General features: G+C 38.4%; 1 protein-coding gene across 1 annotated transcript; it reads left to right on the top strand.

Moving 5' to 3' along the window:
- Window positions 1-5,742: 5,742 nt before the first annotated feature.
- Window positions 5,743-7,689, top strand: LOC128740632 (uncharacterized). Its single transcript, XM_053836194.1, has one exon. It carries the CDS (start codon window positions 5,743-5,745, stop codon window positions 7,687-7,689), a length of 1,947 nt encoding a protein of 648 aa, XP_053692169.1.
- The last annotated feature ends 15,661 nt before the right edge of the window (window positions 7,690-23,350 follow it).

Raw genomic sequence — 23,350 nt, 5'->3', positions numbered from 1 at the left:
AACATTTCTTACAAACAAATTTTTCTCAGTGTACTTACATAACTATTCGTTTTGTCCAGCCCTGTGTCACCAATACACTCTCACATATGATTTGACAGTACCCCCATACTGATGGGCCCCTCGTTGCTGGGCCCCAAACAACAATGGCCGCTCCATATATTTTCTATGAAATGATTTCCCGCCCAGTGTTTTGACGTTTTAGATTGCAGTCATAGATCATTACACGGGAGCCCCTAACCACACTTTTTTGACAGCACTTGGTGGTTTGTTTACATGGTGTTAAAGTTTGAATTGAGTTTTCTATCTTTGTCCGGCAGATAATGATAAAAAATTATAGTTTTTATTTAAGAGAAAGCACCTTATATGCATTTTATAGCACCTGTTGCAGTAATCCTTCACGAAATTTCAAATCGAAACCGCTGGATGTGACAAAAAACATGTAAACAAACCACCAAGTGGTGTCATTTGACGGCAAAATGACGTCATCGCAAAATGATCTATAGAAAAATGGCATCGTGCCGGGGAGTCGGTTTTGTCGTATTATTGTTTATATAGATATCGTCATTGTGCGTCAGATGTATCGTCCTGTTATATGAATTGTCAAAGGTTTCTTAATACATAAACGTATAGTGTAGACGAAAAAACTACAAGGTATACAGCCCTAAAGGTTGTACGAAAGGTTGACGTAGGACTATATCAGATCATTAGATCAAGGACTAATGTAAACTGCATTTCTGGCATATTTATATTTATAAGAATTGAATTGAATTTATTGAATGCAATGGTCGCTTTGAAAATACGTGGACGGGGGTTCGAGGCCTGCAACCAATAAGACATATAGATTTTTTTTAAAATCACTTGTGTGCATCATAAAGGATGAAATAGTAATGAATGACGTAATGGACAAACCGCTGCATGTGAATGATGTGATGGCGGTATGAGCAGAATTGTTTAGTGTGTGATGTTAGTGTACGTTTCTGTTTTTATTTTTGTTTTTATTTATATGCATGTGAGTTTTTTCGTCTACACTATACGTTTATGTATTAAGAAACCTTTGACAATTCATATAACAGGACGATACATCTGACGCACAATAGGGCTTTTGCTACACATACATGCAAGACTTCTGTTGGGCATACATTGCATGTTTACACTTGAAGTTTCGTTGCAGCATAAGTGGAAAACAGAACAAATATCGGTTTTTTCTTGGATAAAACAGCTTATTTAATAAAACGTTATCAGTAAGTATATTTTGAAATATGTGCGGATAGATGTTGATTGCTAATTTGAATATTTTTGTGTTGAAAAGTGCCTAGAACGTGTGCAGTTTTCGGATGCAGCAAGCGCGGAGATAGAGATGTCGCTTTAAATGTAGATGCTGTGATTTTTCCAGCTCGGAACTTTTCCCAATACCAACTTGATGTCTGAGAAATCGGTAAATTAACTATTTGATTAACCAAATATTTTGTGTAGCGTAGGCCACATAATTTTGATTCGCTTATTTCGCGAAGTTCATTTAGTGGCTTTCCCACCATATTAGGGTCGAAAAACTGACAAAAAAGGTGTTTTAGCATATTCGGATCTGGACAAAATTCGTTTGATGTTGAATTGCATTTGTGTTTTTGGTGCGTTCGAAAAACTGACCAACAGATGGATTTTCTCCATCTGCAGTCAATTTTTTAATGAAGTCATTTAACTCCCCCGAAACAGACTCAGGTACCTGGAAGTTATTCCTGATCGTTGGTTGCTCTTTGAAGCTGAATATGTTTTTAATTTCAGCATAGTCAACCACCTTCTTTCGTGGCGCTAACCATTGATTGAGAATGTCTGTGCACGATATTTCTTTATCATCTACCTCTTCGCGAGACCACCATTCTAGGGCAAACAGGACAGAACCCACGTGCGAACATGCTTCACCCAATCCAGCCATGCAATCACAATGCGCGATTTGGATTGTTCCAGCACAATCCACCGACACCCAGCAAGAGGTAGGCTTTAGGTTCAACTTTTGAGAATGTTTTACCTGCATATCAAAGGAAATAACACTCTTTATTAAAGATGAAAATATAGTATATCTTTACCCGACCAAACACGATATAAAAACCGGAATTAACTTTCTTGGATCCCAAAAATTGAATCCATCCTGCCTTGAAATTTTTATAGGTCTCCAGACTTTTGAAGGCCTTAAAAGATTCTCTAGTGTACGAACTCTCTCGATCTACAAGATATTCCACTATATCAAAATAAGTTACATTTTTCGGCAGGCAACTTTTCGAATATTCGCTAATTTTCCATTGATATGGATCATGGCCATCGCAAAACCGTGCTATTTTTTCCGCATACCGGGCATGAAATGTATGAAATAGACAAATGTGTTAATATGTTATGAATGTTCATGAAATGAATAATTTCTTTCGAAAATAAGAGAAATTATTAATTTTAGAAAACTTACACTTATCGATCCATATTAATTATATGGAGCTGTCACTTTTGCCTGCCCAACAGATCACCAATACATATGCATGCAAACACCCTATGACGATATCTATATAAACAATAATACGACAAAACGAATAGCTATGTAAGTACACTGAGAAAAATTTGTTTGTAAGAAATGTTTCCGATTAATGTAAAACCATATATATTTTGTGTACCCCTTTCCCTTACAGCTCTTTGAAAAAGACATAATATAATGTTGAAACGTTAGGGCAAAGCTAAATTTCGTTTGTTTTTTCTGACTGATGAGCCGATAAAACCCAAGTCTAAAGAAACCGAGTTATTTAAAATCGGACGGTTCATTCAAAAGTTATTCAAACTTTAACACTTAAGCACCGTATATTAAACCGTTAAAACGCGTGAAATCAAAACGTATCAATCAAATGTTGATTATATTCAATGTGTGTGGTGTATGCGTGTATGTATGTATGTATGTATGTATGTATGTATGTATGTATGTATGTATGTATGTATGTATGTATGTATGTATGTATGTATGTATGTATGTATGTATGTATGTATGTATGTATGTATGTATGTATGTATGTATGTATGTATGTATGTATGTATGTATGTATGTATGTATGTATGTATGTATGTATGTATGTATGTATGTATGTATGTATGTATGTATGTATGTATGTATGTATGTATGTATGTATGTATGTATGTATGTATGTATGTATGTATGTATGTATGTATGTATGTATGTATGTATGTATGTATGTATGTATGTATGTATGTATGTATGTATGTATGTATGTATGTATGTATGTATGTATGTATGTATGTATGTATGTATGTATGTATGTATGTATGTATGTATGTATGTATGTATGTATGTATGTATGTATGTATGTATGTATGTATGTATGTATGTATGTATGTATGTATGTATGTATGTATGTATGTATGTATGTATGTATGTATGTATGTATGTATGTATGTATGTATGTATGTATGTATGTATGTATGTATGTATGTATGTATGTATGTATGTATGTATGTATGTATGTATGTATGTATGTATGTATGTATGTATGTATGTATGTATGTATGTATGTATGTATGTATGTATGTATGTATGTATGTATGTATGTATGTATGTATGTATGTATGTATATATGTATATATGTATGTATGTATATATGTATGTATGTATGTATGAATGTATGAATGTATGTATGTATGTATGTATGTATGTATGTATGTATGTATGTATGTATGTATGTAAGTATGTATGTATGTGTATATATATATGTATGTATGTATGTATGTATGTGTATATATGTATGTATGTATGTATGTATGTATGAATGTATGTATGTATGTATGTATGTATGTATGTATGTATGTATGTATGTATGTAAGTACGTATGTATGTATGTATGTATGTATGTATGTATGTAAGTACGTATGTATGTGTGTGTATGTGATAACAATTTGCATTTTTTTAATTTGCATTGAAATTCAAGAAAAGTGAGAAACATGTCAATTGTCTGAAGTTTTTGAAGCCTCTTCGTGGAATACGAACTCTGAAATCAAAGAAAAGAAAAAACTTTTTCCGACTAAATTCCACTATTTGATATTTTTTCGCGACAGATACGTATAGGGGAACTGTGGGTAAGACGAACAGGGTGGGTAAGACGGACAGGTGGTTGATTCTACTAGTTAAGCACTAAAATTCGTAAATGTTTTGATGGGCATCCAACCATCTTGCTATCTCATGATGTCTGAACGTTCCCATCATCATTTAGAACTTTCCAATTTTGATAAAGTGCAGAAAAACTAAAAATTGGAAAGAATACTGCGTCTGGATGTAACTTTTTTTCCATCGAAATTAAGCTTTTTGAGTGGTTTAATTCCAAAATGTTGCCCATAGCGTGAAGTATTTCGATTGAATACCTTTTCAAGCAACGTCTGCATTGAAATAATACGTAATTTTCTTTGCGTATGAAAAATTGTGAATACTTTAAAAAAATGTATAATGATGGGGTGAAATGGACAACTGCTAGTGTGGGTAAGATGGTCAATGAACATATTATAATAAAATGGTTGATTTTGCTTCTTAGTGATATCTCAAGCATATAAATGAAAATTTAACCGGCAAACATGAACTTCAAACAAATTAGCAGCGGCCAGGCATGAAACAGTTTTTGGAATGCTTGTTCATATTGCCGCTGCCAAACCATTTTCTATTGGCTGCCTCTATTGGGAGGGGGTAGACTGCCCCCTTCATTTTTTGCACGCTACACTACCATATTTTACGTATTCAATTTGTTAAGGGTCAAAAATAATAATATGCTCTCAGTTGGGGCGATTTACAATACCTGTCCATCTTACCCCCACACATTGTCCGTTTCACCCGCAGCACTAAAAAAGTTCACTTTTTCGGACCATTTTTAAAACTCAAAATACTCATTGAAAAACATTTTTTATTAAATATTTCACTAGCTGCTTTTGAAAACAATATATTGAACTGAAGTAAACTGCATTTAGATTTTATAAATCATAAGTTCTCTGTATTATATTAGCTATTCTTCTTAACCTGTTCGTCTTACCCACAGTTCCCCTACGCTTTGAAATAAGACACTGATGAAGCCTGCACGTCGTAGGCGAACTACGTATCTGTTGCAAATAAATATTAAATAGTGGGATTCAATCGAAGAGTTTTTTCTTTCTTTGATTTCAGTTTTCAATTGTCATTTTCTTCACTTGCTGTTACTCACAATTGTACAAGAAAAGCAAAAAGCGAAGAAAAGCAGTTGTTGCATCTGAGAATAAATGTAACGGAGTTTATCGCTGCGTCCTCTATGGACGAAATGGATTAATACGATTTGTCTTTTGCTTTGCCTTTGTTAACGATAAGTAAACGAGAACAATATAGTGTCTATATAATTTAAGCTGTTTTGTGCGAAATGAGTCAGTTGTTCAATATACACGATCAAGAACGATCACGATAGTTTTATTTGACCGAAAATTCGTCCCGTGCCGAAGATCATACTCTCGTTTCGAAGTCGATTGGATGCTGCTGCGGTTCACTACCGTTTTCTGGACTACTGGTGGAAGTTACTAATAGTTCGACACATTTCTTTCGTTTGCGGTTGGTGCTGCCTGTGTTCGAACTTGCTGTGCTATTTGATGAGCAGCAACATATTGGTGCCGTGACCAGGATTGGATCGAACTTCGTGCTGCTCGTCATACCTGTAGCTGTATCATCATCTTAACAATAATATATATTTCGAAATGGCGGAACAACAGAAAACCACTTTACTTTCACGGCGGGATACGATAATAGCCGCTTTGCAACGAACAGAAACGTTTGTAGCTGAATATAATGAGGAGCGCGATAAGCTGCAAATTCCCCTGAGAATTCAATATTTGGACAATATGTGGGCGACGCTGGAAAGTGTGCAAGGACAATTGGAGGATATGGAAGCATCTTCTGAGGACAGACAGTTACTAGCCGATGCTCGCGCCAGTTTCGAACCACGGTTTTTTGCGACGAAGGCCAATCTTATTTCAAAATTACCCACTTCTGGTTCAAACAATTCGCGTACGCCCGTTTCTGCTGCCTTGTCAGGAATAAAGTTACCTACAATCACCCTCCCCGAGTTTGACGGAGATTATAATCAATGGTTGGCATTCCATGACACATTTTTAGCCCTCATTCATTCCAATCAAGAAGTTCCTGCAATCCAGAAATTCCACTACCTGAAAGCTGCTGTTAAAGGAGAGGCAGCACAATTGATTGAGTCTATTGCGATCAGCTCAGGAAATTATCAGTTGGCATGGGATACGCTGATAAGTCGCTATGCAAACGAGTATCTGTTAAAAAAGCGTCACTTGCAAGCTTTATTTGACATACCTTCCATGGAAATAGAAACAGCTGCCACCTTGCATTGGCTAATTGACGAATTTCAACGCCATGTTAAAATTTTGCATCAGTTGGGAGAGCCAACAGAACTATGGAGCAGTATGTTGGAGCATTTGCTTTGTTCGCGCCTTCATGATGACTCTCTCAAGACATGGGAAGATCATGCTTCAACATTAAGTCATCCAAACTACGAATGTTTAGTAGAGTTTTTACAACGACGTGTAAGAGTGCTAGAATCGATCGCTGTCAACCATCATATATCTCCATCCAGTGCGTATGTGCCAGTTTGTCCAGTACAGTGTCATGCAACTAGTGCTTCCAGTAGCACTGATCGTTGTCCGGCGTGCAACCAGCCGCATTCGCTAATTCGTTGTGATATGTTCCATCGCTTATCCACAGTTGAACGACAACAATTTGCATACTCAAAACGTTTGTGCAACAATTGCTTAAGAGTCGGTCATATTGCGAGAAATTGCACCTCGGAATTCAGTTGTAGAAAATGCTATCGTCGCCATAACACTTTACTGCATCCGGACGCCATCGAGAGCCAAAGAACAAGTGAAACTTCAGTGCATTTTGTTGCAGAAAATACGATGCTACAACCAATCGAATCGACTACACAAGCCACAAACATCGTTACAGAATCAACCCCAAGCATCGCGATTAGTGCATCAACGCAAAATCAAGCTGAAAGTGTTTTTCTCATGACAGCCATTGTTTCAATTGTCGATGCTCATGGTCAATCGCATTCGGCTCGTGCATTATTAGATAGCGCATCACAGCCTAATCTAATTTCTGAAAGGCTGGCGCGTATTCTGCAGTTAAAAAAGAAAAGGGCCAACGTCACAATACAAGGTGCGGGTAATCTATCGAAAACCTTAAGTGCTTCAGTTGCTACGAAGGTCAAATCGAGAAGAAACTCATTTTCATGTGATGCTGACTTTCTTGTCATGGACCATGTCACGGCTAACCTTCCGAGTAACGACGTATCAATCGCAGATTGGAAAATTCCAAACGATGTGTTTTTAGCAGATTCAACATTCAACAGTAGTAAACCCATCGACTTAGTTCTTGGTGCCAAGCATTTTTGCTCGTTTTTTCCCACTGCAGCACGTATGGAACTGGATGCGAATTTGCCATTATTAGTTGAAAGTGTGTTTGGCTGGGTGGTAACTGGCGCCGCCAAAAATCTCAATTCCAACGCAATTCGATCGTTACCAGCTGCTAACAATTCCTTGGTGTATTCACAACCGGACAACTTAGAGGCATTTGCTTTTGAATTTAATAATTCAAGGGGGCCGGGATGTTGCATCTGAGAATAAATGTAACGGAGTTTATCGCTGCGTCCTCTATGGACGAAATGGATTAATACGATTTGTCTTTTGCTTTGCCTTTGTTAACGATAAGTAAACGAGAACAATATAGTGTCTATATAATTTAAGCTGTTTTGTGCGAAATGAGTCAGTTGTTCAATATACACGATCAAGAACGATCACGATAGTTTTATTTGACCGAAAATTCGTCCCGTGCCGAAGATCATACTCTCGTTTCGAAGTCGATTGGATGCTGCTGCGGTTCACTACCGTTTTCTGGACTACTGGTGGAAGTTACTAATAGTTCGACACATTTCTTTCGTTTGCGGTTGGTGCTGCCTGTGTTCGAACTTGCTGTGCTATTTGATGAGCAGCAACAGCAGTTAATTTAATCATGTAGGTAAAGTGGTGTATTGGATTAAAAAAAATGAGTTGATTTTTTCAAATAAATTTATACAAATTTCAAACAAATTTTGCGCATCAACAGATACTCTTTTCAATCAATAGATACTAGAGCTTAGAAATGTTACCTGAAAAATAGGAAGTAAACGTTGCACGGTATTAATTTTGTAAGATTTGTTTTCGTTAGTGACATTTTAAAGGACAGATGTCTTATGTCATGTATCACGTTTTAATAAATAAATAAAAAATGACAAGCACTGGACATCATATCGATCATATTTCCCTCAAGCATGTTTATGGCGCAGCTTTTGCACTATTTTTCGACCTCATCTTGTTTTCCTAACCCTCTAACATTGCAAAAACGATGTGATCAAGTTAATGACTATCTTTTCATGAAAGTACATTCAAAAGAAGCTTAAGTTTTGATTTTCTTTTCATATCTAATGCTCTATTCAGTTATTTTTTCTAATTCAGATATATTGAAAAATTGAAGCCAAGCAAACTAATAGTAAAATTTTGAGATTAATCGTTTTGTTGTCGATATCCTTTTTCTTCTAAAGCGAAGTATAATAATAATTTTTCTGAACTCTTGTTTTTCAAAGATGCTAACTTTTGAACGCGTGGTATTAATATCAAAATATCAAAAAATTTGCTATGAACACATATTTAATATTGTCAATTCAAAACAAGTTTCGTATGTGGCTCTTAAGCCCGAAAGTTAAGGCCGACCGACCGACCGATTATAAAACTAAATAAGGTGTTCATCAAGTAACATAAATGACGCTTACAAGTATTTACGCACCCAAGGAAAGAAAATATAATTATTCTACGCAATACGTTGTGAATTTTACTGGCAAATAAGGATTTTGAGGAATACGGAACGGATATGTAAAAATATAGTCAAGTTAATTATAGATGTTCCTGAGAAATTAACTAATGATTATTGTGGCAGTAGAAAGGCTAGGTCACGCCGCTAGGTGGATTAATTCGGGTTTTTCATAACTGGTGTTCACAAAATTTGCTGACCGTCAGCATCCAAAAGTGCTGTGTCATCTCCTTTCATCGGATAAAAAAGCCCATTATGTACAGTTACACCATGTCCAATCAGCCACTATGTAGAGTCACGCAGGTACGTGCCCTAGGAGTTTCTCTAGATGATGCGCTTTCGTTTAGAGTGCACTGCAGTGAAATCATTACGAAAGTTAACCGACAGCTTGGTTTTATTTTTAAAATAGCCAATGAGTTCCGGGATCCGTTGTGCCTTAACTCGTTATACTGCTCTTTTGTGCGACCGATACTCGAAATCAGTTCTGTTGTTTGGTGTCCGTACCAGAGTACCTGGATTGCCAGAATAGAATCGGTGCAACGAAAATTCGTTCGTTTTGCTCCGAGATTCATACCTTGGCGTGATCCCTTGCAGCTACCAACTTACAGTGATCGCTGTCAACATCTGGGTATGCAAACACTGGAACAAAGAAGATTCATTGCCCAAGCTGTGTTCATCGGAAAAGTATTAATCAGCGAAATCGTCTCCCCGGAAATACTGCAGCGTTTGAATATATACACTCCTATTAGATCACTCGGATCACGATTTTTGCCTTTCTACTATATAAATATATAGTATAAAGGTATAGAAATCACTTGGAAAACCGGAAATGGAAAGAAGGTCCTGCGGGCCGAATGTTATATACCATTCGACTCAGTTTCGAAAACTGAGCATTTTCTGTGTGTGTGTATGTATGTGTGTGTGTGTGTGTGTGTATGTGTGTGTGTGTGTATGTGTGTGTGTGTATGTGACGCTTTTAATCTCACTCACTTTTCTCGGAGATGGCTGGACCGATTTTAATGTTCTTAGTGTCAAATGAAAGGTCTAGGTGTCCCATTGGTCGCTATTGAATTTCATACTGATTGGACTTTTAGTTCAAAAGTTATGTATAAAAATACGAAAAATATGGGACTTCATTATCTCATAGGTCTCTTAACCGATTTGAACAAAATTGATTGCATATGAAAGAGGAGCCTTGCAAACCCTTAACTTCCAAATTTCATGACGATTGGACTTGTAGTTTGAAAGTTACATAAAGAAATGTGAAAAAATAGTATTTAAAACATATTTATGTAACATATAAGCATTAATTTAATGAAAAACATCACACATTTTATTATTATTTGAAAATTACTGCTGAGATCTATCAAACGAAACCGAGTTATTTAAAATCGGACGCTTCATTCAAAAGTTATTCAAACTTTAACACTTAAGCACCGTATATTAAACCGTTAAAACGTGTGAAATCAAAACATATCAATCAAATGTTGATTGTATTCAATGTATGAGATGTGTGTGATGTATGTGTGTATGTATGTATGTATGTATGTATGTATGTATGTATGTATGTATGTATGTATGTATGTATGTGTATGTATGTATGTATGTATGTATGTATGTATGTATGTATGTATGTATGTATGTATGTATGTATGTATGTGATGACAATTTGCAATTTTAAAATTTGCAATGAAATTCAAGAAAAGTGAGAAACATGTCAATTGTCTGAAGTTTTTGAAGCCTCTTAGTGGAATACGAACTCTGAAATTAAAGAAAAGAAAAACTTTTACCGACTAAATTCCACTATTTAATATTAGTTCGCGACAGATACGTATACGCTTTGAAATAAGACACTGATGAAGCCTGCACGTCGTAGGTGAACTACGTATCTGTTGCAAATAAATATCAAATAGTGGGATTCAATCGAAAAGTTTTTTCTTTTCTTTTGTCGAATTTGTTTATTCAACCCGGGTTGAAACTGGATGAATTTTATCTGTCAGATAGGAGCAAATGAACACAAAAAGTTCATCCAGTTCCAATCCGGATTGAATAAACAAATTCGACATTTGATTTCAGATTTCAATTGTCATTTTCTTCACTTGCTGTTACTCACAATTGTACAAGAAAAGCAAAAAGCGAAGAAAAGCAGTTTATTTAAGCATGTAGGTATAGTGGTGTATAGAATCAAAAATACTAGTGAGTTGATTTTTCCAAATAAATTTGTACAAATTCCAAACAAATTCTGCGCATCAATAGATGCTCTTTTCAATCAATAGATACTAGAGCTTAAAAATGTTATATGAAAAATAGGAAGTAAACGTTGCACGGTAGAAATTTTGTAAGATTTGTTTTCGTTAGTGATATTTTAAAGGACAGATGTCTTATGTCATGTATCATGTTTTAAAAAATAAATCAAAAAAAGACATGCACTGGGAATCATATCGATCGTATTTCCCATTCTCAAGCATGTTTATGGTGCAGCGTTGGCACTATTTTTCGACCTCATCTTGTTTTCCTAACCCTCTAACATTGTAAAAACGATGCAATCAGGCTAATGACTATCTTTTCATGAAAGTACATTCAAAAGAAGCTTAAGTTTTGATTTTCATGCAAAAATAATTATCTGAAGGAGTGCTAGCTAAGAAATAGTTCCATTTCTCGTTTTCATATCTAATGCTCTATTAAGTAATTTTTTTCTAATTCAGATATATTGCAAAATTGAAGCCAAGCAAACCAATAGTAAAATTTTGAGATCAATCATTTTGTTGTAGATATCTTTTTTCTTCAAAAGCGAAATATAATAATAATTTTTCTGAACTCTTGTTTTTCAAAGATGCTAACTTTTGAATGCATGGTATTAATATCAAAATATCAAAAAATCTGCTATGAACAAATACTTCATATTGTCAATTCAAAACAAGTTTCGTATGTGGCTCTGAAGCCCGAAAGTTAAGGCCGTCTGTAGACCCGTTAGAGGGTTAATTTCTAATTTTCTATACATATTCATTCAAGTCTGTAAAAATTATCTTTTGTGTTTACATTATTTTTCTATAAATATTATAAAACTAAATAAGGTGTTCATCAAGTAACATAAATGGCGCTTACATGTATTTACGCACCCAAGGAAAGAAAATATAATTATTCTACACAATACGTTGTGAATTTTACTGGCAAATAAGGATTTTGAGGAATACGGAAGGGATATTTAAAAATATAGTCTAATATAACATCTATACATCTACAATTAAGTTCTTGAGAAATTAAATAATGATTATTGTGGCAGTAGAAAGGCTAGGTCACGCCGCTAGGTGGATTAATTCGGGTTTTTCTGCACATACCGCAACGCAATACCACCTATGGACAACACGACCCGATTTGCTTCCTGTCATCTAGTTTCCACTCTGTCACGGATCTATTCGATTTTAATTTGACGAGTACTGCCTTTAAAGAGCGACTTCGGCGTAGATTGAAGATGAGTGGTTGTTGGAAGCACTTGATGATACTATTGATAGCATTATCTGTGGTGATTTTAATATCGACTATAACTTAAGTAATGATAGTAGAGAATTAAGAAGAGTGATGGATGTATATGGACTTAAACAAATTGTGAAAGAAGATACACGTGTTACGCAACAAAGCAGCACAAGGATAGATTTAGTTTTTGTTAATTATGTTAATGAAGCGGAAGCTAGTATTGAGCCAATCTTACGTGTTACTGACCATGAAACGATATGTGTTACAATCGACAATACATCGGCATTAGATGATGAATTCACGAAAGTGAAATGTTGGAGAAGGTACAATCAAACTGATTTATGTTGTCTGCTAAGGCAGAGTCGACTTGACACACAAGCTTCTTCCTGTTGCTTGCAAAGGCGAGACAGGCAAGATAGAGATGAGATATTTGCCATAGATCAGTGCTTGAATTGTAGTACACATGAAACGTTTGAAAATTGTGTCCAAAATTATGACCTAATGCTTAAAAACAATGTAGCCAGATTACTAGACAACAGAATTTTAAACACAAATCGGTGTGATGGTTGGTATACTAATGAATTAGCCCAGATGAAGCGAGAGTGTATTCAGTTAAATAGAGAACACAGAAGACACAAAACACAATATCATTGGAACAAGTATATTATGGCCAGGAACAAATACTCTAGGGCAATTCGAGATGCTAAAAATAAATCTATTCAAGATGAGCTAAACAGAAATAAGCATGATGGTAAAAAGATGTGGAAAACTATAAAAAGACTCACAAATCCGAAAATTGAACATGCGAGTACAATAATATTCGATGGGATAGAGGAATCAGATGAACTCTCAGTTGCTAACAAATTTAATGACTACTTCATAGATAGTATATACGAGATACGAAACAATATTCCAAACACAAACAGTAGTCAACCAGCTATGTCACAGATAACATGCAACCGGTGTATGTATAGATTTGAGGTTATCTCAATGACGAATTTGCGTAATATTGTGAACGAACTGAAACAAACGGCAGGAATTGACAATGTGTCTACCAGAGTGTTCAAGGATGCATTTTTGGAAACCAATGACATACTATTGCGATTTATTAACACTAGTCTATCAACGGGTTTGGTGCCAAGTGCATGGAAGGAATCAACCATAGTCCCAATTCCGAAAGTGAGTAATACAAAGAATGCAACGCAGTATAGACCAATTAATATGTTGGAGCTCCAAGAGAAAACACTGGAAATCGTTGTCAAAGGACAATTAATGAGTTTTATCAATTCTCAGGATATTATAATACCTGAGCAGTCAGGATTTAGAAAAAGTCATTCCTCAGAAACGGCTATAAATCTGATTTTGCATAATTGGAAGACTAATATTGAAAAAGGAAAATTCACTGTAGCTGTTTTTTTGGATTTCAAAAGAGCATTTGAAACAATTGATAGATCGCAGTTGTTAGATCTTTTACATAACGTAGGGATACGGGGAACTGTTTGGAAATGGTTTAACAGTTATCTTTCTAATAGAAGTCAAAGGACTAAATACGGAAACGCTGTTTCGAATTCGCGTAGGAATGATTTGGGAGTACCACAGGGAAGCGTATTAGGACCCTTACTTTTTATTTTATACATCAATGACCTAAAAACTTGCTTGAGACATGGAAACCTGAAACTCTTTGCAGATGATGCCACAATTTATTGGGCCAGTGACAACTTAGACACGGCAATTCGAGAAGCTGAAATTGACCTCAAGCAGATCGCAGAGTATTTGAAACGGAAAAAACTAAGTTTGAATGTATCGAAAACAAAGTGGATGATTATAGGAAATAAAAAATTTGCTCAGAATGTTGAACTCAAAATAGACGAAGAGGTAATAGAAAGAGTGACTGTTTCTAAGTATCTAGGAGTACAAGTGGACGAAAAGCTTAATTTCTCTGAACACGTGGATTACGTTATAAAAAAGATTGCCATAAAGTATGGAATACTGTGTCGGATAAATAGATATCTAACGTTTTGGTCCAAGCTAACATATGTAAGATCAGTTATATTGCCGCATTTTGATTACTGCGCAACGGTGCTGTTGCTGGCGTCAGATACGCAAGTGCAAAGGCTTCAAAGGTTGCAAAATAAGATAATGAGACTATTGCTCAGATGTGGACGGTTAACATCAACGAATCTTATGTTAGATATGCTCCAATGGATGTCAGTGAAACAAAGAATAATATATAACAGCTTGATGTTTATACATAAAATGAAAATTGGTATATTGCCTGAATATCTTACACAAGAAATACAGTTTGGTAGAGATATACACAGACACAACACTAGAGGTGCTTCTGACTTTAGACTGCCCCGTTTTTTGAAACAGACGACTCAGAGATCGCTTTTCTATAAAGGACTTCAAATATACAATAGTTTGCCACAGGAAGCCAAATGTTCAACGAATTTGACCCAGTTCAAACGCATGGCTATTGAAACAGTGAAAAGACAATTTTAAATCAACGATTATTGTGAACTTGTCGAGTCATTCACTCTATAGTCTGCTAAGGCAGAATCCTGTTGCTTGCGAAGGCGAGACAGGTGAAATTGTAATGGTCCTGTTGCTTGCGAAGGTGAGACAGGTGAAAAGTAATGGTAACCCAATCTATATGAAATCATAGAAAATACGATTATCAGAATTTAATAGTATTGTGATGGACATACGCGGGAGAGTGATGCAACAAGTAGTATGGCTGATAAATAGATAAGCAACAATATGTGAAATAACTATATTTAAATATCCAAGAGATAAACGTCCCTCCCACTCCAAAGATGCGTATGGGGTGGAGGCAAAGACCATATAGGGTCTAGGGCCATCACATAAAAAAAAAAAAAGATAGTTTCCAGTATCCAGTGTTATGTCTATATTTTATTCATTAAGACTACAAATAGGTTAGATGAAATTTTTTAAATAATAAACAATAATAATACACACATGCATACATACATACATACAATGCGGCAAAGAGGGGCATGTTGCGAAGGACTGCAATAAGCAACCGAGGTGTATGTTGTGCAAGGAAGACAACGACGACGTGACGGGGGGCTTTAAATGTCCGGTGTACCAGAAGGCAAAGGCAGCCCTACAATAATGGAGGTGATTCAAATCAACCTCAATCACTGCGTCTCTGCACAGCAACTGTTGTGGCAGTAGACAGAAACGAAGTGCGACGTTGCAATCATTGCGGAGCCGTATCGAATTTCCTCCGATAACGATAACTGGATAGCAGACAGAGCAGGAATGGCCGCGATATTGGTGACGGGCAGATATCCCATCCAGGAGGTTACAAACCGATACGAGGGTTTCGTGATCGCCAAAATTAACGGAGTCTTCGTGTGCAGCTGCTATGCTCCCCCAAGGTGGACGCTGGAACAGTTCTGCCGCATGCTGGACGAACTAACTGGTAAGTTCATTGAACGGGGACCGATCGTCATAGGAGGTGACTTCAACGCCTGGGCAACCGAATGGGGAAGTAGATGTACGAACGCCAGAGAAGCCAGCCTACTTGAAGCACTGGCAACGCTCGAAGTAGAGTTGAGCAACGTTGGAACCACCAGCACCTTCCGCAGAGATGGTCGAGAATCTATCATCGACGTCACCTTCTGCAGCCCGTCGCTGAGAACCGACATTAACTGGAGATCACGTACAGTGATCACCAAGCTATACGGTACACTATTGGCCAACGGAACCCCGTGGCAGCACAAACAGGAAGAATTCAATAGCGGCAGTGGAAAATGGAGGCATTCGACAAGGACCTCTTTGTTGAGGCACTACGACCACACAGCGAGGCCCAGAATTGTGATACTTACGAGCTGACCGAGGCGCTAACCAGAGCATGCGACACAACCATGCCAAGGAAGACGGAGCCTAGAAACCAACGGCGTCCGGTCTACTGGTGGAACGAGTCACTCAATGCATTACGAGATAACTGCAACAGAGCTAGAAGGTGCTTCCAGAGAGCAAGAAGTACCGAGACTAGAGAGGAAAGAAGAAGTGACCTCCGCGTTGCCAAGGCCGCACTGAAATACGCGATTAAGCAGAGCAAAACAAACTCCTTTAAGGAGCTTTGTAGAGCAGTCGATTCCAACCCCTGGGGCGATGCATACCGAATAGTGATGGCAAGGATCAGGGGCCCAGCAATGCCAGGCCGAAGCATGCCCAGATAAGCTAAAATGATAATTAAAGGACTCTTCCCGGAACACGAGCGAACGTCCTGGCCCCCTACCCCTTACCGGGTGCTAGAGGATGAGAAGGCTGACGAGAGAAGAGTCTCCAATGACGAACTTGTTTCAATCGCGAAAGAGCTGAAGATGAAGAAGGCGCCGGGCCCGAATGGGATCCCCAATGCAGCTATTAATGCAGGCAATCCATGCATTTCCAGACGTTCCGCACGGTGATGCAAAACTGCCCAAACGAGGGACACTTTCCAGACAAGTGGAAAATCCAGAAGTTGGTACTGTTGCCAAAACCAGGAAAACCGCCGGGGGATCCAGCATCATATCGACCAATTTGCCTACTGGACACACTAGGAAAGCTGCTAGAAAGGATTATCCTGAACAGGCTATCCATATACACGGAGGGCGAGTACGGACTGACACAATGGCAGTTTGGGTTCCGAAAGGGAAGGTCCACACTAGATGCGATCCGGACTGTCGTCGAGACAGCACAGAAGGCGTCCAAGCAGAAACGTAGAGGAAACCGCTACTGCGCAGTGGTCACTATCGACGTTAAGAATGCATTCAACAGCACCAGCTGGGAAGCCATCGCAGCAGCGCTCCATAGAATGAGAGTCCCCGACTATCTGTGTCGCGTTCTGAAGAGCTACTTCACGAATCGAGTGCTAATATACCGGACGAATCTCGGAAAGGAAACGACCGTGATCACGGGGGGCGTTCCACAAGGGTCAATACTCGGTCCATCTCTCTGGAACATTATGTACGACGGCGTGCTAACCCTAGAGCTACCAACGGGAGTGGAAATCGTCGGCTTCGCGGACGACATCGTGATGACGGTTACATGCGAATCGCTAGAGGAAGTGGAGGCGTTGGCGACTGAGTCAATCTGCAGAGTGGAGAGTTGGATGCAGAACGCGAAACTGCAAATAGCGCACCATAAAACGGAGATACTACTGGTGAGTAATCAGAGAGCAGTCCAACACGTGGGGATTACCGTGGGCGAACATACCATAACCTCAAAACGCGAGGTGAAGTACCTGGGCGTGATGATCGACAATCGGCTAAAATTCAACGGTCACGTTGACTACGCATGCAAAAAGGCAGCGAAAGCCATCAGTGCACTGTCTAGGATCATGCCGAATAACTTTGGACCAAGCAGTAGCAAGAGGCGCCTCTTAGCCAGTGTATCATCGTCGATACTGCGGTATGGCGGACCAGCCTGGATTACAGCGCTCCAAACCCAGCGCAACAGAGCAAAGCTGAGAAGTACGGCCCGACTAATGGCTATTCGAGTTGTGAGCGCGTACAGGACTATCTCATCAGAAGCTGCGTGCGTAATCGCTGGGATGATTCCCATCGACATCACCCTGATGGAGGACTACGAATGCTATAGGCAAAAGGAGGTCAGAGGAATCAGAAAGCTGATGAGAGCAGAATCATTGGCTAAGTGGCAACAGGAGTGGTATACGACACAGAAAGGTAGATGGACCCACAGGTTCATATCAACTATCTCGGTTTGGGTGAATAGGAAGCACGGGGAGGTAAACTTTTACCTAACACAGTTCCTGTCTGGTCATGGTTGCTTCAGGCAATACCTTTACCGGTTCGGGCACGCCAGGTCGCTCTTATGCCCGGAATGTGGGAAAGTGGAAGAAACAGCAGAGCACGTGGTTTTTGACTGTCCCAGATTTGCAGCATGGAGGGATGAATTGACATTTGGAATGCCGTCAATAGCGCAATCGCATGCATCATGTGTGTTCTGCAGCGTAAGTGGAGAGCGGAACAGCGAACTATCATCGACAGTTAAGTTATTTTGGATTAAAGGTGGCCTAGGGAACAAACCTCTCTGAGCCGCATATGACGCCCCAAAGCAACACGATCCGCGGTAAAACCCTAGACTGGATTCATATGTGTGGGGATGGGATTTATCCCGAAATAGTCCCAATACTCAGATCGGTGCTTGCTGAAATAGGCATAGCAAAGGAACCCTGCGAGGGTGGCTGTGACGGAGTGCGCGTCATGTTGGAGGGCACTTTCTAATCGGTACACGTCTCGTCAGGTCAAGAAATCCCGCGAGGGTGGCTGTGACGGGGTGCACGTTATGACTGTCGGCACCTTCTAATCGGTACACGTCTCGATGGGTACTGCGAGCTAGCTGCGCAAATGACCAGCAACGTTAGCCTGCGTTGATAACTGCAAAGTGCATGAGCACGTCATCCCCTCGATATGCCTGAAGAGTGACACTAGAAAGCGTGATAATTGGAAAAGTGCAAGAGCACAGCCTTCCCCTGATGTAAGCATTCAAAAACATTTGATTGATATGTTTTGATTTCACACGTTTTAACGGTTTAATATACGGTGCTTAAGTGTTAAAGTTTGAATAACTTTTGAGTGAACTGTCCGATTTTAAACAACTCGGTTTCGTTTGATAGATCTCTGCAGTAATTTTCAAATAATAATAAAATGTGTGATGCTTTTCATTGAATTAATGCTTATATGTTACAAAAATATGTTTTAAATACTAGTTTTTCACATTTCTATACGTAACTTTCAAACTACAAGCCCAATCGTCATGAAATTTGGAAGTTAAGGGTTTGCAAGGCTCCTCTGTCATATGTAATCAATTTTGTTCAAATCGGTTAAGGGACCTATGAGATAATGAAGTCCCATATTTTTCGTATTTTTATACATAACTTTTGAACTAAAAATCCGATCAGTATGAAATGCAATAGCAACCTATGGGACATTTAGACCTTTCAGTTGACACTAAGAACATTAAAGTCGGTCCAGCCATCTCCGAGAAAAGTGACACACACACACCCACACACACATATTTATATATATATACATACATACATACACACACATACATACACACACACACATACATACACGGGGCAGTAATGAATAAATGCCTGGAAGCTGGCCACTTCCCGGACAGATGGAAGCGACAGAACCTGGTCCTATTGCCGAAGCCGGGAAAACCTCCGGGTGTCCCCTCGTCATATAGGCCGATCTGTCTACTCGATACTGCCGGCAAGGTGCTGGAGAGGGTTATCCTTAACAGACTCGTACAGTACACGGAGGGTACAAACGGTCTGTCAAGGAACCAATTCGGCTTCCGAAAAGGCAAATCTACGGTGGATGCCATCTTGTCTGTCACTAAGACAGCTGAGGTGGCAATCCAGCCCAAAAGGACAGGTATTCGTTATTGCGCAGTTGTCACGCTCGACGTGAGAAATGCGTTTAATAGCGCTAGCTGGGACTCCATATCCAGCTCGCTTCGGAGCGTCCAAGTGCCGGTGTCGCTGTACAGAATTCTGGAAAATTATTTCCGGCATTTAAAAAAATGGGTCGATATAAGGACGGCACATCAAAGCACCCGGGGCAAGTGGGACCTATTAAAAATAAAATGCTTCAGCACAAACCTATCCTAATACATTTTTACCTTTGTTATACTATAACAAAGGTTTAAAAATTGGTCGAAAAACACGAAATTGATCCGAGGCCCGGAGGGCCAAGTCACATATACCAATCGATAGGGTTTGACGATTTGAGCAATGTCTGTGTGTGTGTGTGTGTGTATGTATGTATGTAATGATTTTTTCTATCGCCTGTTTCTCAGAGATGGCTGAACCGAATGGTTCACTATTACTTTTGTTTGAAAGGTGTTATTGTCTAGTAGATCTCTATTGAGTTGCTTCCTGATACGACGTTTCGTTTAAAAGTTATAAGCAAAACCTGATTTAATCCACCTAGTGGTGAAAGGAACCTTTGTTATACGGTCTTACTTGCTATTTGAGATAGAACTCGAAATCGTCTTCGGAACATAATTCATCAATTGGTTATCGTTGCGTAGTGCGTTGGTTTACATAAAATTTTTGAAAATTGAATAAGTTTACAAAATTTGAACAAAATAGGAACACTTTTAAATTTTGATAGATCCTTTTTTCATAAAATTGCTGAGTAAGGATAAATAAGTTGTTATTAACCTGAGTAAGTGCAAATAAAAGTAAGTTGTAAGAGGAAATCTCATTCTTTAACATATACATTGTCTAGTAAAGGTCTAGTTTATAGGTTTCTGAGCTATGCATAGTTTCCTGTAATGCCATTCTATTTGAATCACATCAATAGAGTTTTCTTGAATAATTTTCATCAATTTTTATTAACCTTCGGTTACTCACGCTGTTGTATTTTGTACAACACGTATAGGTTTTTCAACGCCATATTGTTATAAAGTTATAAAACGTTGTTTAACTAACGTATATTCTTCAACAAACTTATTGTGTGCAAAATGTTATAATTATTCAATGCATTAATATTTAAATTGTTGGGAAACTGAATGCAGCAAAACTATCAGCAAATGTAAAATGTTTGAAATGTATCCGTCTGCTGGTCGGGTAATTCGGAGTCAAAGTTAGGGTATTCTTTATAATCAAAGTTCTACAGTTCCTAAACAAGCAAACATACAGGTATACTATTTTCAGCAAAGTTGTATATTTTTACTATTTGTACAATTTTGTAGTACATGAAAAAGTCATACAACAATTACAAAAAGAGCAAAAATAGAAAAACTGATTTTACAAATTCATCTATACCTATAAAGAAGGATTTCTGTCTGTCTGTCTGTCTGTCTGTCTGTCTGTCTGTATTTTGTTCCTTATAGAATCGAAAACTACTGAACCAATCGGCGTGAAAATTTGCATGTAGAGGTTTTTGGGGCCAGGGAAGGTTTTAGTGATGGTTAGAGACCCCTCCCCCCACTAAGAGGGGGGGCTCCCATACAAATGAAACACAAATTTCTGCATAACTCGAGAACTAATCAAGCAAATAGAACCAAATTTGGCATGTGGGTGTTTTCGGTGACAAGAATTTATTCTAGGGTAATTTGAGACCCCTCCCCTCTTTATATGGGGAATTATAACTCCTCTCCCCTTTAAGAGGGGGGGCTTCCATACAAATTTCCTCATAACTCGAGAACTAATCAAGCAAATGGAACCAAATTTGGCATGTGTGTGTTTTTGGAGACCAAAATTTTTTCTATGATGAATTGGGACCCCTCCCCACTTTAGGAGGGGGGGCTCCTATACAAGCGAAATACAAATTTCCTCATAACTCGAGAACTAATCAAGCAAATGGAACCAAATTTGGCATGTGAAGGTTTTCGAAGGCAAGAATATTTTCTATGATGAATTGGGACCCCTCCCTACTTTAGGAGGGGGGGCTCATATACAAGCGAAATACAAATTTCCTCATAACTCGAGAACTAATCAAGCAAATGGAACCAAATTTGGCATGTGAAGGTTTTCGAAGGCAAGAATATTTTCTATGATGAATTAGGCCCCTCCCCACTTTAAGAGGGGGGGCTCCTGTACAAATGAAATACAAATTTCCTCATAACTCGAGAACTAATCAAGCAAATGGAACCAAATTTGGCATGTGTGTGTTTTTGGAGACCAAAATTTTTTCTATGATGAATTGGGACCCCTCCCCACTTTAGGAGGGGGGGCTCCTATACAAACGAAATACAAATTTCCTCATAACTCGAGAACTAATCAAGCAAAGAGAACCAAATTTGGCATGTGTGTGTTTTTGGAGACCAAAATTTTTTCTATGACGAATTGGGACCCCTCCCTACTTTAGGAGGGGGGGCTCCTATACAAGCGAAATACAAATTTCCTCATAACTCGAGAACTAATCAAGCAAATGGAACCAAATTTGGCATGTGAAGGTTTTCGAAGACAAGAATATTTTTTATGATGAATTGGGACACCTCCCCAATTTAGGAGGGGGAAGCTCCTATATAAGCTAAATATAAATTTCCTCATAACTCGAGAACTAATCAAGCAAATGGAATAAATTTTGGCATGTAGGTGTTTTTGGAGGCAAGATTTTTTTCTATGATGAATTAGGACCTCTCCTCACTTTAGTAGGGGGGGCTCCTATACAAATGAAATACAAATTTCCTCATAACTCGAGAACTAATCAAGCAAATAGAACCAAATTTGGCATGTGGAGGTTTTTGGAGGCAAAAACATTTTCTATGGTGAATTAGGACCCTTCCACACTTTAACAGAGGGGGCTTCTACACCAATGAAATACAAATCTATACCTATAAAGAAGGATTTCTGTCTGTCTGTCTGTCTGTCTGTCTGTCTGTCTGTCTGTCTGTCTGTCTGTCTGTCTGTCCTGTGTTCCTTATAGAATCAAAAACTACTGAACCAATCGGCGTGAAAATTTGCATGTAGAGGTTTTTGGGGCCAGGAAAGGTTTTAGTGATGGTTAGAGACCCCTCCCCCCACTAAGAGGGGGGGCTCCCATACAAATGAAACACAAATTTCTGCATAACTCGAGAACTATTGCTTGATTAGAACCAAATTTGGCATGTGGGTGTTTTCGGTGACAAGAATTTATTCTAGGGTAATTTGAGACCCCTCCCCTCTTTATAAGGGGAATTATAACTCCTCTCCCCTTTAAGAGGGGGGGTTTCCATACAAATTTCCTCATAACTCGAGAACTAATCAAGCAAATGGAACCAAATTTGGCATGTGAAAGTTTTCGAGGGCAAGAAAATTTTCTATGTTGAATTAGGACCCCTCCTCACTTTAAGAGGGGGGGCTCCTGTACAAATGAAATACCAATTTCCTCATAACTCGAGAACTAATCAAGCAAATGGAACCAAATTTGGCATGTGTGTGTTTTTGGAGACAAAATTTTTTTCTATGATGAATTGGGACCCCTC

Source organism: Sabethes cyaneus, chromosome 3 (genome assembly GCF_943734655.1).
Source record: "Sabethes cyaneus chromosome 3, idSabCyanKW18_F2, whole genome shotgun sequence".
NCBI classification, from domain to species: domain Eukaryota; kingdom Metazoa; phylum Arthropoda; class Insecta; order Diptera; family Culicidae; genus Sabethes; species Sabethes cyaneus.
Note: the sequence above shows the minus strand (reverse complement) of the source record. Positions and strands in the feature narration are given on the sequence as shown.

Excerpts from the sequence above, each read along its gene's own strand:
- LOC128740632 (XM_053836194.1), top strand. The coding sequence starts at position 5,743 with ATGGCGGAACAACAGAAAACCACTTTACTTTCACGGCGGGATACGATA.